The 14,484-nt window shown below is 37.2% G+C and overlaps 1 protein-coding gene across 1 annotated transcript; it reads left to right on the forward strand.

Annotated features, from left to right (window-relative positions):
- Positions 1-740: 740 nt before the first annotated feature.
- Positions 741-14,262, forward strand: LOC131692302 (methyl farnesoate epoxidase-like). Its single transcript, XM_058979288.1, has 5 exons — positions 741-903; positions 12,673-13,156; positions 13,214-13,394; positions 13,456-14,011; positions 14,073-14,262. Exons 1-5 carry the CDS (start codon positions 819-821, stop codon positions 14,255-14,257), a joined length of 1,491 nt encoding a protein of 496 aa, XP_058835271.1. The 5' UTR covers positions 741-818; the 3' UTR covers positions 14,258-14,262.
- Positions 14,263-14,484: the final 222 nt, after the last annotated feature.

Below are 14,484 nucleotides of genomic sequence, written 5' to 3' on the forward strand. Positions count from 1 at the left end.
TGAACAATATTTCGAGTTTCGTGAAATAATTTACGAAAAAATATGCACATTGTTTTAATTTTGTAAATTAATTCACAACCAAGAAAATCAGATCATGATCAAGATGTAATAAATTGCGAATAAGTTTACGTCGTGTAGTAGAGCTCTGAATAATGTTCCTACATTTATGAATAAAATCACTAGTCATGCTTTGGTTTTTGAATATTGTTCGTAAAGTTGTAAACTAGTTAACGTAAATGTCGGATGTCAGAAATCGTGACTTATCTTATGGATAAACACCAAAATCTCCACTAATAAAATCGTTTTTCCGGCGTTATTCAATGATTTGGTCACAAATGCCATCCATGATACTGTTAAAAACAAAGTTCTGCCTCTGCCTACTCTGTATATTCTTTTATTTGACATTCGTTAAGCAGCGACAGGAATAGAACAGAGGAAAAGAACTTTTTAGCTTCGGGTCGCTATTGACGAGCCGTTTGACGTGCAGCAAAGCATTGATGAGAGCACGACAATTCTGTTTCTCAATAGATTCGGAGAGGAAGAGATAATCTGTGTCAAAAATACATAGCTTCCATTCTTTTCCCGCGTGACGTTGCAAACGGAGTCGCATACCGACATTAACATATGCACTGGAAAAGGTTCAGATTTAGAGATTAGACCAGGTGATGCTCGTTCACTGTTATCTACCTACAAAAGACAGTGGATGAAGAGAATTCCGTTCATTTCATGTAGAACTTTTCAAACGCGAAGATAAATAGTACACTTCCTTTTCTTCTATTTAGTTTTTATGTTGTGATACTTAGTGTTGGGTGAACGAGATGTGGCTGAATTTATTTTTATTGGTTTTACTGCTAGTGTTATTTTGTGTGAGAGATGTAAAGAAACCAGCGTTTTTCCCGCCAGGTGAATAAGTTCGGCAGATATAGTGATATTAGTGGTAGAATTTAAACTATTGTATGCATTTTTGGTGGGTTTTGGAGCTAGCGTGTTTGCAGTTTCCGCATAGAAACAGAATTCAGTATTTTTTCATGCATTTTGTTGTTTAATATTATTTTTTAACGTCACCAAAAATAAGCTTGTCTGATATTGATGATTTGATTGTCAAAATAATCCAATGTATTTTAATGTTGATATTTGCATCAATACCTAAAATTTGCTCAAAATTTCGGGATGATTCATTCATGTCGTGAATTCATAAAAGATTGTAATCCACGCCGTCGCCTAAGATAAAAAGTTGAGATAAGTGCATCGTTTTCACTAAAGGGAAATAACCATGTCATTAGCTTTCCGATGTCCACATGGCGAATTGTTTCACATTTTCCATCAGATTTTGAACACTTTATTTGATATCGAACTGTTTTATTAGTCTTATACACCAACAGACATACCAAAGCCCCAATGGTGTTGGCCTAATAATAAACTTATTACTAACATTCAAGTCATATATAAAAATAGCGGTCAATTATTCACAAAAACGGTAAAAAGTCAAATGTGGTTAAAAGATCGATTAAAAAGTCTAGAAAATCGCTGACGCAGAGTTTGTCTGGACATGTTGAAATCGAAAGCTGAAGCAACCTTGTTGAAAATTCTTTGTAAACCAGTGATGGCTCCATGCGTACTATAGTTAGTGCGTCTGAACGGTAATCGAAGCATAATGTTGTTGCGTAATGTTCATGGTGCGACGTTTATATTAGCTCTTGCTGTATTCCTTCGAACATAAAGGGGCTCCAGTTGAATCAGCTGACACCGGTTTTCATAGCTAGGTAATCGGACAGGATCTCTCCCCGGAAATCTACGGAGCGCGAAACGTAAAAAGCGACGCTGTACGCTTTCAATTCTGACAACGTCGTTATTGTGGTTTGGGCTCCACACTTCAGGGAAATATTCTAGGATAGATCGGAATAAAGCGCAGTACAGCGATTTGAGACAATAAACATCTGTTAAACTTTTGGCTATCCTGTAGATGCATCCTAGCGCTCGAGACGCTTTAACAACTGCATAGGAAACGGGTCCTTCACGTGACTGACGCGTTCGATTTCTGTTTCTAGTAGACGATACTTAAAATAGATCGAATCCTTTTTCCGTGAAAATGTTATTACCGAACACTTCTTCGGATTTACATAATGCGGTGCATGTTACACCAGTCAGCAAAGGCTTGAAGCTGCTGTTGGAGAAATCTGCAAATCTTCAATTGTACGAATTATGCGAAAAATCTTGAGATCATCCGGGAAGGACAATCGTGGAGTCTTCAGAATTAGATGTACATCATTGAAGTATATCAGAAACATCAACGGTACCAATTGGCTTCCTTGAGCTATTCCTGACGTAGAAGTGAATATAGGGCCCTGGCAATCTCCTATGACAACCGCTATCTCTCGGACTGTGAGGTAGGATCGAAACCACTGCAAAACACTATCATTTATTCCAAAACTCCATTTTTGTTATTGTGATATCGTGGTTTAGCTTATCAAAGCGGCAGATAAGTCGGTGTAAACGACGTCGGTTTGAGCGCTACGTTCCATACTCTCTGTTATGTAGGATGTTAAGCATAACAGGTTAGATGCAGTTGACCGCCTGGACGTGAAGCCATGTTGATTGTCACTAAGGTGGGAGAAACCGAGGAGATTTGAAACAGAGGAGAGTTGAAACAGTGCCCCTTACTAGCGAAAGAGTACCGTTAGGGATAAAACAATAATGCATTTGTTTTATTTGTATCGTGCCCACAAACCATCCAATACACGCCAACTACCTTAAATGAGTGGTTGAGTATTTACGGTAAACACACTATAAAAAATGAGCAAAAGTAAGTTTTTGTTATTTTCTTCAAATTGGTATAAATAGGATATTAAGTGATGTTCGATCATGAAAGTATCACTATTATGTAGTCTAAGAGTTAACATTTATGAATTGTATGAGTCTTTTTCTATCTTTACGAAGTATACATTGTAAATTGTGGATCAAGCCTTACTTCTCGACCTAGGAGAGTTGAAACACCTTGTTTCAACTCTCCTCGATGGTGAACTTCTAGTCCAATGGGAATGTTATATTCACGTTAACGTTCCTGAACAAATAATAATAATCAAGATTCTTCTTTCCTTAATTGAAAACCGTGATTAAAGTTCTCAATTTATTAGATCTAGGTCATTTATAACCACGCAATATGCATTTGTTCTAATTGTTTACTCCTATCAGCTTCTAAAGCTTGGAGCGAAGTGACCATAACTCGAAATGAACCATATACAACCGACTTGGATACCAAATTACCTGTGTTCATAAACCCGTATCACTTGTAGTCATAAATAGTATCACTGGTCGTATCAACCATTTTAATGAATGCAGAATGTTCTAGGGAAAGTGGTTGGAAAATAATACATAACTAAATATATGAAAAATGGGTATCAAATTTCTTGATTTTACAGTTATAGTTAATAAGTGGTCAGTTTCTATGTAGATATACACTAGACCTCTCCACATTTTGAAAAAGTTTTGAAATATACATGGGTCAGCTCAAATTTTTGTTCTAGGTGTAAATTTAAGAACTTTCGCCAAAAATGGCTTAATTTGGACATGATTTAGAGGTGTCTCCAATCAAAAATCGTGTTTTTGCTATGTTTACATAGGAAGATTACTTACACTCTGATTTAATAGGCCCTACATGCCCACATATCATCAAAGGTTGTTCCTTACACATATCTTAACATGTTTTAACAGGTGAACATAGCTCTAATCGCAATAGAAAATTTGTTAACTGGATTTTTATATAGAAAAGAATACCAAAACCAAGAAAAAATACTACTAATTTTCCTTGGTTTTGATATACTTTTCTATATGAAAATCCAGTTTACAAATTTTCTATTGCGATTAGAGCTATTTTCACCTGTTAAAACATGTTAAGATATATGTAAGGAACAACTTTTGATGATGTAGGCATGTAGGGCCTATCAAATCAGAGTGTAAGTGATCTTCCTATGGAAACATAGCAAAAACACGATTTTTGATTGGAGACACCTCTAAATCATGTCCAAATTAAGCCATTTTTGGCGAAAGTTCTTAAATTCACTTCTAGAACAAAAATTTGAGCTGACCCATGTATATTTCAAAACTTTTTCAAAATGTGGAAAGGTCTAATATACACTGTGGAAAATAATGTTAAGAATGCATCCCATTTTGAGGAATTATCTTAGCGTGAACGAATAAAAATGACACAGTTGCAACATTTGATGATTTAGAAAACGTTTTGATAATATTTAAAATGTTTGGTTACTTGTTTCAACTCACATTCATCGCTGTTTCAACCTACCTCGGTATGAGGAAAGTTGAAACAAAGAGAACACTCTAACAAAAGCACTGTTTTGAGCGACTTAGTGGAATGTTATATTAAACACTTTAAACCGTTGTCTTCCGTTTTAATTCCACTATGATGAACAAAATGCAAAATTGCACTTTTCTGTTACAGATACGTATTTCGGCTACGACTTGCAGCCTTCTTCAGTGTATTGTATCAGAAATTCTGATACAATACACTGAAGAAGGCTGCAAGTCGTAGCCGAAATACGTATCTGTAACAGAAAAGTGCAATTTTGCATTTTGTTCATCATAGTGGAATTAAAACGGAAGACAACGGTTTAAAGTGTTTAAAGAGAACACTGTTACAAAAATCTATATATTAATGCTTTGTTATTGATTTGTACAAGTTATTTTGATGTAATTTTTTAAAGCACAAACAGAAGTAAGAAATATAAAATTAAGCAGTCATCGAATGACAGTTTTTGTCGATTTATCTAACAAAAACAAAAAATTGCTTCAACCCTCCTCGGTCTCCCCTACTGCTTACAGTGAGCCTGAAGAGGTGCCACAATCACCAGCTCGATCAACTTCGAGACAGCACTCAATGAAGTTATCCCACGGTAATTATTGACGTCTCGCTTACTGCCCTTTTTGTGAACTGGGAACATGTTCGCTGATTTCTAGCAATATGTAAAAATACCTCTAGTAATAGATGCTCTAAAGATCCGAAGAAGCGGAGTAACCAAAATTTCAATGTGCCTTTTCAGTATCGCGGAGGGGAGCCCGTCGGGTCCCGGATTGAAAGATGACTTAAATCGAGAGAGAAGCTCTGGTAATCATCGTTGCATTAAAATCGATAGTGACCCACAAGTGGAAGTCACATTTGACTTGAATTGTTTCTCATTTTCAATAATTTTTTGAGTTTTCTTGATACTTAGCTTAACGATTTCCCAATATTTTTGAATTGACCGTAGCTCTGGTGAGTGTGGATGGTTTTGTCCCTGGTTACGACTTGTATGTTGTTGGAGTGCTGGTCAAAACAGCACAATGTTTCTTCAAGAGGCAAAAAGCGTTTTTACAAACAATCCTTGACATCAATATCTTGACTGACAGGGCCAGTTGTCGCGGAAATTACGCTTTTAAGCCCTCATATGCAAATCACGTGCCAAACCAAATATTTTTTCAGAAACTTTGACAACATTTTCTGCTTAAATTTATCATGAACAACTTTTCAGGTAGCTGTGGAAGACTTGGAAGTTGCTTGAAAACGTCCATTACGACGCAATCAAACTTGGTCGACAATGCTGTGAAGTACTTACTAGGGTTCGCCGTACCGACCCTTTTTGGCGAGAACCGTAACTACGGTACTGAAGCCCTCAGTACCGGTAGTACCGGTACTCGAATATTTTTTTGAAAAATTCGAAAAAAGCTTCAAACTGAAATTGAATGCTCAAACTGATGATCTTATTCTCAGATGATTGATTTGTGCTGATCAAAAAACATGTTTATTGTTGTTAATTGCTTCGGAATGGAAAGACTTATTTCACAGAAGATGTTTTTCGTATAGGGCACCTTATTTTATTTCGAAACTTTAAAATCAATAACTGCTAAGTGGTGCGACTTTCATCGATTTGAACAGATGGTAAATGTATGAAACCCTATTAACAACAGTAAATTAAAGCGAGAATGGCAGTAAATCCGAGCAGGTTAATCGCATTGCATCTCTTGCTTTTCTGAAAATTGGTTCCGACCTTTATACCTTTATACCTAACGCATATCAAGGCTCCTTGCTTTCCTGTAAACTATGGAGTTTTGCTGAATTTTCCGATCACCAATAATTTCAAATGCTCCATTTGAAGCAGTTCACCAAGTCTAAAACTGTTAGCTACTAAATCGCTGTTCGTTCTTTTATAGATAAAGGTTTAAGAGCAAACCAAATACAGACATGACTTACACCATAGCCTTATTACGCGCCACCCAGTGAATAATGGAAACCAATCAGAATGTCGCTAATTAAACTTTAACTTCTAGAATTATTATGATGATGGCCCCACTCATTCCTACACAAAAGTGTTATTTCAACGATTTATCTAGAAGGCAAATTAATATAATTAAACGTTATCTTGCAGACCGATATTTTGAAACAGTACCGAGTTCAGTACCGGTATTACGGTACCAAAAATGGGTTAGAGTTCCCGGGATTTTCGGTACCGGTATTACCGGTACCACAACTCTAGAACTTACGCACTTCTTCCTGATCCTGGTTTACTAGCAGCCGTCAGACGTTATCCGAACACTTTCACAGACGATTTTCAGCAATTGTGTTTAATCCACGTGGCAGTACTTTGGATTTTTCTTAAAACAAAAATAGAGGCAACATTCCGCTCGCACACACCTGCAAATTTGTTAAATGCGCGATCAAAAAGAATTCTCCAAATTTAAGTCGATCTAATTTTGATCGTCCTACCCTGTACGTTGGACAATTTTTGTGCATCATCTACGAATGATTCGTTTTCAAACAAAATTGACTGAAACAATATTTTTGTTTTCTGTTATTATAAGATTCCAATAAATTCAATTATAATCATAAGAAAATGTTTTATCTATGTATCACAAAAAATTGTAAATAATAATATGAAATGTTCTCGTAAATTTAAAAAAATAATCTTATTTTTTAAGTGTATTCGAAGTACTGTAACTGGGTCTCGTACCTATTGGAATGTATTGCAACTCGCTTCTCATTTGCTTGGAGGCTAAATTCCACATTCAATTCAGTTTTTTCTTGTTTACAGTTCCCTTCTTCTTCAAGATAACGTTCACAATCGACCAGACTCGATATTAGATCCGAAATACGACCTAGATTCCACTTCTTGATGATCACGAAGAAGCATCTCATTTTGAACCATTGTTTTAAGTCGATACAACTCGCCAAGTGGGCCGGAAAAGATAAGTATTCCTATGTTTAGTCACAGAAGGAATTTCAAATTTACGGTTCTAGCTCAAGCACTAATGCAAAAGTTACTTTGTAGTCCGCTGTTTGTGTGCACAAACACACCACACTATTTATTTTTTTACATTGAACATGTTTTTCTGGTAGCTGGTCTTACAGAACATTTCCCAAATTCAATAGCAACGAATTTCGTCTGCAGTAGAGTTAGTTTTTGCCGTATATTTATAGCGGAGCGATCTCTAGCTAGGCGAGATGAGAAGATAGGCTGACCCTAATTAACTTTCAATCAAAATGGATATTTTTGTAGCACGCCTAAGTAATTTTTCCACTAAAATGCATTATGTTGAGACAGAACGGTGATTTTAGGCTTCGCCAAAGATGCTTTTGATAACTAAAAGAACCCAATTGTTATGTGCGAAATCAGTTCAATTCAGCCACCAGCCGACTGTACTCGTAGGTGATTTATTTGCGTCGAATTCTTTATTACTGCGTTCTGTGTCTTCATTGTTGTCAGATCCTACGTATTATCACAGCCTATCAAAACAGACTCCTACGTTAGATGCATCACATTGTTTAAAAAAACTGTGTACTGTGCTCTAAAGTAAACTAAATGTATTGTAGGAATGACCTAAGAACGTGTAAAAAACTTCAAATTTGCCGTAATGGTGTAATCTCAACCTTTGACGTCGATTTTTTAGCCCTTTTTTCCACTTTAAGGCTTCACTAAAAATAGTGAATATAGCTAAAATTCGTTAGTTGGGTGTCCGCCAGTTGGGGCATGCCCCAACTAAAAGACACTCTTATTTCAAAACTGAAAATCAAAAAGTGATTGACGTTTGAAAGTCATCGATTTCAGGGGGCTCATTAGTTGATTTCTGTGGCGATCTAGAAAAAACATGCTTTGGAATCCAATGGAACTTTATTTTTTGAAATCATATTCCGGAATGGTTTTAATGAAATAAATGTGTTGGATGTTGCGCTTCTTCCATTCACCATCAATTAGTTTGTGTCGTTGTGTGTTGGTTGCTAACTTCCTGGAGGTTTTTAGCTAGTGGTAACGTATGCTTGAGCTTTATCGGGTATTTTTCCGGTGGCGTATCCATTTCCTGTAGGGTTTGCCACCTCTGGAGAGGCTTTGACCCGGATATTTTCACTGACCTGGGGGTGGTGGATTTTAAGTGGAACTAGACGGAAATTGGAATCAAAGCGATTGCTCGGCATTTTAGAGCACTTTAACCGCTTTATTACTACGTTACAGTAAAGCTGTAAATTTTTCACGCTTGAGAACGGTTTTGTCGGTTTTATCTGGTGTAGTATTTCACTTCCTCGACTAAGTGCCAAGAATACAAAAGCACCAGCTATTCTCGCTGTGGAAGATAAGTCGAACGAGCGTTGCTCTCCCTCATAACTAACAGGAAAAGGAGAGCAAAGGAGGCAGTACTGCGGCATCACATGGGAAGCGGTGTCGGTCACCAGAGGTCGCAACAAAGGGGCAAAACTCACCTCCCTAGCCAACAGTTAAGGGTCGCTGCAGGAGTAGCAACAACACGGGAAGAACTCGTTTGATGTTGACCTAGTCAGTTGGATTAGAACAAATCTGCCATACCTTGGTGCAGCTGGTGATAAGCACCATTAACAGTGAAGTGATTTGATAAAATTGCAGTAAACTTTTTTACACAATTTTGACTTAGTGGGATGCTACATTTTAATTGTAGCATATAGCGAAATATTAGGGGAGAGCGGGTACGCTTGATCCCACTTTTATTTTTTTCTCATAACTTTTCATTGGAATAAAAAAAAATTATTTCAAAATTCGCCATTTTGCAGTCAATTCGAATTGTAAGAGCTGTGAATAGTGTGTAAATCCGAATATTATGTCCTGTCAGTAATTTAAACAGTTTTGAAAATCATGCCAGAACGAGTTTTTGTATAAACGTGTTGTAACTTGATCCCCTGCCTACTGGGGCTAAAGAAACAAAGTACACTACGACAAATAGACACGAAAGTTTAGCTAGTTACCTGTCCTGACAAGTTAGATGCACGACAAACTTTAACCACAGTAGAAAATCAAGACAAGTTTTTTTTCAGTAAATCAGTGCTGTTTAAATGGATTTTCCTACCTTCAATTACTTATCCCATAATTTGTTCACGGAAAAAACATTTTAGATCAACTAATAGTGCCAGATATTTTATATAAATGATGTTTTGTCAATTTCTATACATTTCGAAAGTGTTTGAGAGAGCTAATGATAGGGATAAAGAATACCCAGAGTTACAGGGATCAAAGATACCTGCTGTATGAGGTGAACAAAATTTAATTTTTTTTTGCATGCGCCGTGAAACTTTTTATTAAAAAAAACGTGTTTTTTAGACGCAAGCCCTTAAGTAATCGTACATGAAAATATTCATAAATAATTAGTTCGACGATCTCATACAACCGTTAAAAAAATTTGTAAAAAGATCTTCAAGATGGATTTAAAAACATATTTTTTAAAATATTACACAACTTTGCCAAACCAAATATAATGCATCAGATTTGTTTTTAAAACATCATAAACGACCAAAGATTTCATTTTCTTTTTATATTGTGATAACTTTTTGTGTATAGATTATGAGACATGGCCAGGTAATCAAATATCCGCAAGGATCAAGTGTTCTCACTCTCCCCTACTTTCCTTAATTTGTAGTAAATTTGTGCTTTCCATTTTCATTGCTTTGTGAAAGAAATCAGCAATATTTGGTGAACTCATCTTCGCCACTTTGAAACGAAGGGTTAGTTAGGAAAAATTAATCTGAACCAGAGTAATAGTTAACTTAGACTTTTTAAATATTTTGCAAAGAATCAATTAATTCCAAAAAAAATGAAATTATGCTTCTTCCCACCAAATCCGGAGAAATTGATGTAAAACCCGGAGATCGCTTCCAAAAACCGGAGCCTCCGGGTCAAACCAGGTGAGGTGGTAACCCTATTTCTGTTTGTTTTTATCAAAAAAAAACAAACAGCGTTTCCCTCGAGTATTTTTTGCCAGCTGTCAGTTGCCCCAATTAACGGATGCGAGCACCTAGCGGGGCACAGTCGTGCCCAACTAACGAATTTGCACTGTATAAATACTTGGCAGATTTTCAAGTTGAACCATTTTCAAACGAGATTGTACCAAGTTTTGAAAAACCATGTTTTGAGATAAGCGCGTTTAGAGTTTTGGGAACACTTTCGATGAGTTATTCGTGGTAGAATGTCAATATTTTGTAACAATTACATGGAATTATGGGTTTTGGACATCGAACATCTGATTACGAATCTGAAGCCAGTTTTTCGAAATTCAAAGCGGCCCATATGGCGGATCCCCACTAAAAAATAAATGGTATTAATGGCATAAATCGAGAAAAAACCTGTTTGAATCCACCTAGTGGGTCTGTTGGGTGGATGGTTGCGCGATATGTGGGGGAGTAACCCCCAGCCACACACCTCTGTTAAATCCAGAATACCTATTTAAGTTAAATAAATTGGCTTAGATTAGGTTGGCGATTTTCAGAGTAATGACAAAATCTTTCTATATGAGAGGCAAAAATTATTATGGAAAAAAACCTATGTTACCGCACTAATCAACCTGTAACTACGGAACCGACGGTCATATCGGGCTGAAATTCAATAGCAGCCGATAGAAACATTACATCAACCATTTCAAATTTGGAAGATGGTTGAAATCGTTCAAGAAATTTCGAGGAATAACTGTCTGAACTTCGGCAACTTTCTATACCGGCACCGGTAAACGAAAATCAAAACCAAACCGTCGTGCTGTGTAAACGAAATTCGGTTTGGTTTTCGTGTCTCGTTGAAACACAATCAGCGGTAAGACCGCACACAATGTAAAGGAAGCACAAACACGTGTAGAGATTTGGTTTACCGTACCGGTACTCAACCGGTTTTTTCCCACCTCTGCCTGTGTGTCACTTCGTCTACACCACAGAAGCAAAATATCGTGCTCCAACCTACTGTGTCAAACGAAAACAAAATTGAGTGACGTTTGTTATTCGAGATATTCCTTTAAATGATCTGTTCGAGAAGTGAAAAATATTAAAACTGTAAATGGAGCTCATATTGGCAATGTTTACACCCTACAATTTCACCATGGTAGACATAGCGTACTGAGTATGTTTCAGACCATCAATCAAGCAGAAGCTAAATTAGTTATGGAATTTGCTTTCCTACTTCGTCGCATCAGAATCCGATATTAACTTAGGGACAGGACTGGCCACAAGAAAAGAAGTTCATTGCTGATGAGAACAAGTGAAATCGAAACATTTGGTTTGGCTTATCAAGTCAATGCAAGATGCAATATGCTTTATTTCCTCTTAGTGGAGAAGTTATAGGTTTTGTTCCATTAACGCGCAAAGATTTTAAGCAATTTGTCCTTAGTTGAGAAAAATATATTTTTACCTAAGCCACCTTGCTAAGCCGAACCAAGTTAGTGTCGGATACTGAGGAGAATTCTAAACGCAAATCCCACAACTAATCATTGATTAACCTTCAAAACAAGCTCTGAAAAGTTTGCTTGAATAAAAAAATTAATCCCGGAAAGATAGGGTGAACGTATAAATTTTAGACACTCTTGATCGACATCATTTTTCTCGTTTGGTTGTCAGTTGCTTATGATCTCGAGCCCGCGTTGGTCTTTTTATCAAATTCTCTTGGTGAAACTTTTGATTCTCAAGTGCAGTGCCCTTCAAACCATATTGATTCTTCCAATTCCGAATTGTTTGCAATGTCAAGTGCATTTCAAGCTCACTACTTTACGACCGTAGGAGCTGATAAGCCATCAATTTTTGTATTTCTATTATTTATCTAACATCAATGCTTCGTTAATATATGACAATCCAACTTTTTGAATTTGTACATACCTGTAGCATTGAAATTCATACGAAATCGTAGCATATCGGTCGTTTTATTGCCATTACTTCAGTTTGGACGACGTTCTATCGTGTATTTTGGAATACTCAAGAAATATTGAATATTATTTGGAATTTTATACGTAAATTTCCATACTACAATACTCACAAAAATAAAACTGATAGTATTTCTGTAATATAAATAAAATCGTTCCTTTGGTATGGCAGAAACATGAAATAAACAATTGATACCAAGTACCAGAAAATAATATGCTAGGGTTATTGGTCAGTTACTTTCTCCTTTCGGGTAGGTTTAAAACGGGTTATAATTGATCTGATTTAATCTGTATCACTCCGTAGGGCATTCTTACCGTTTCAGCGCCTAACTTTTGTCGTTTTACACTAGATTCCGTTATTCGAAAAACTTGTTTCACCGAAAACGGGCTGAATAAAAAAATTCTTGAGATAGGTCAAGCTGTACATTTCTATTTCTCCTATTCCCGTTTCCGGTTATTTTACATAAATTTCCTTTTCTATCACTTTTACAGGTCCCACATGGTTCCCGCTGGTGGGTAGTGGCTATTACGTGTACAAATTGGTTAAATCTTTCAGCTTCTACCATCTACTGTGGGCTGAGCTTGTGCGCCGATTTGGACCCGTGGTTGGTTTGAAGCTTGGCCGTGATCGAGTTGTTATCGTTTCGGGCATTGATGCGGTACGAGAATTTTACTCCAAAGAGGAACTTAACGGCCGCCCAGACGGGTTTTTCTTTCGGGTGCGATCGTTCAATAAACGACTCGGTGTAGTGTTCACCGATGGAGAAGATTGGGACGTTCAGAGACGATTTACCATCAAAACATTGAAAACACTGGGAATGGGTAAAACCGGTATGACGTTCAACGTGGAGAAAGAAGCAGAGGAGTTAGTTCATCATCTTCGGAAACTGTCCAGGACACAGCATAAAATAGCTATGCACAATGCGTTCGACATCTCAGTGTTGAATGTTATTTGGACGCTTATCGCTGGTAAAAGGTATTGATTGCTTTTCTTCATATCGTTGTTCAATGTACAAAAAAACGTATTTTCTAGATTTCATCTTGGCGACAAACGACTGGAGTGGATTACGAGTACAATACATAAAAGTTTCCGAGTGATTGATATGTCCGGAGGCGTGTTGAATCAGTTCCCCTGTGTTAGGCATATTTTTCCTATTGGTTCTGGGTTCGCTCCATTGGTTAACCTGTTGAGCCCTCTATGGGAATTTTTAGACGTAACGCGAAGCACTCTAATTGCTATGAAACGAACATTTTCAAACTACCCATTCCTTCCAGGATACAATTCAGCTTATAAGTCGAACATCAAAAACATCCGACGACTCAGATAGTCTAATAACATCATACCTCCGCGAGCTTCAAAAAGACGGCTTACATTCCTCGTTCAGTAACGAGCAGCTGCTCTGTCTCTGCCTGGATCTTTTCCAAGCCGGGTCAGAAACTACTAGTAACACTTTGGGATTTGGAATCGCCTACATGCTGCATCATCCAAGCGTAGTCGAGAAAATCCACCAGGAGCTGGACAGCGTAGTCGGACGCTATCGTCTTCCACTGTTGGACGATCGGCGTCATTTGCCGTTCACGGAAGCAGTCATTTGTGAAATTCAAAGGATAAGCAATGTAGCGCCTTTGGCCATCGCCCATCGAACGCTGCAACCCGTCCAGTTAGGGACCTACGTGATACCGAAAAATGCAATCACAATGGTTTCGCTCCATTCGCTTCATATGGATCGAGCCTACTGGGGGGATCCGGAGGTTTTCCGTCCGGAACGTTTCCTAAATGAAACTGGGGATAAATTGATCCAACATGAATACTTTTTACCCTTTGGTGCCGGTAGATCGATTGATCCTTGTTCATCAAATATAGACATTAATGTGATCATTTCTTTTTTCAGGGAAACGACGCTGTCTGGGTGAGTCTTTAGCGAAGTCAAGTTTGTTTTTGTTTTTTGCTGCATTCATGCATGCATTTATTGTGGAATCTGCTACCGAAGGACAACTACCTGAGCTAAATGGAATTGATGGAATTACGCTGTCTCCGAAACCGTATTACGTTAAATTAAGAGAAAGATTGATTTGAAATACAACCACTTTTTTCAAAACAATATTGCTTTTGAGGATATTCGGAAACACGTAGTATTAATTGTACCATAAAATGTCCAATACAATTTTCCTGTTGTTACAAAGCATTGTAATGATTGGGGCCTCAAATTTTCACAAATATTTAATACCGGCGATTTGACACATATCTTGTAATGTTTGAAATCACTTCCGGCATAAAAAATCCACTATAAATGTCTCGTGCAT

The sequence above is a fragment of the Topomyia yanbarensis genome, chromosome 3 (genome assembly GCF_030247195.1).
Source record: "Topomyia yanbarensis strain Yona2022 chromosome 3, ASM3024719v1, whole genome shotgun sequence".
Lineage (NCBI taxonomy): Eukaryota > Metazoa > Arthropoda > Insecta > Diptera > Culicidae > Topomyia > Topomyia yanbarensis.

Excerpts from the sequence above, each read along its gene's own strand:
- LOC131692302 (XM_058979288.1), top strand. The coding sequence starts at position 819 with ATGTGGCTGAATTTATTTTTATTGGTTTTACTGCTAGTGTTATTTTGT. Across the intron at positions 13,395-13,455 it reads CTCTATGGGAATTTTTAGAC|GATACAATTCAGCTTATAAG; the intron begins GTAACGCGAAGC and ends CATTCCTTCCAG. Across the intron at positions 14,012-14,072 it reads CTTTTTACCCTTTGGTGCCG|GGAAACGACGCTGTCTGGGT; the intron begins GTAGATCGATTG and ends TTCTTTTTTCAG.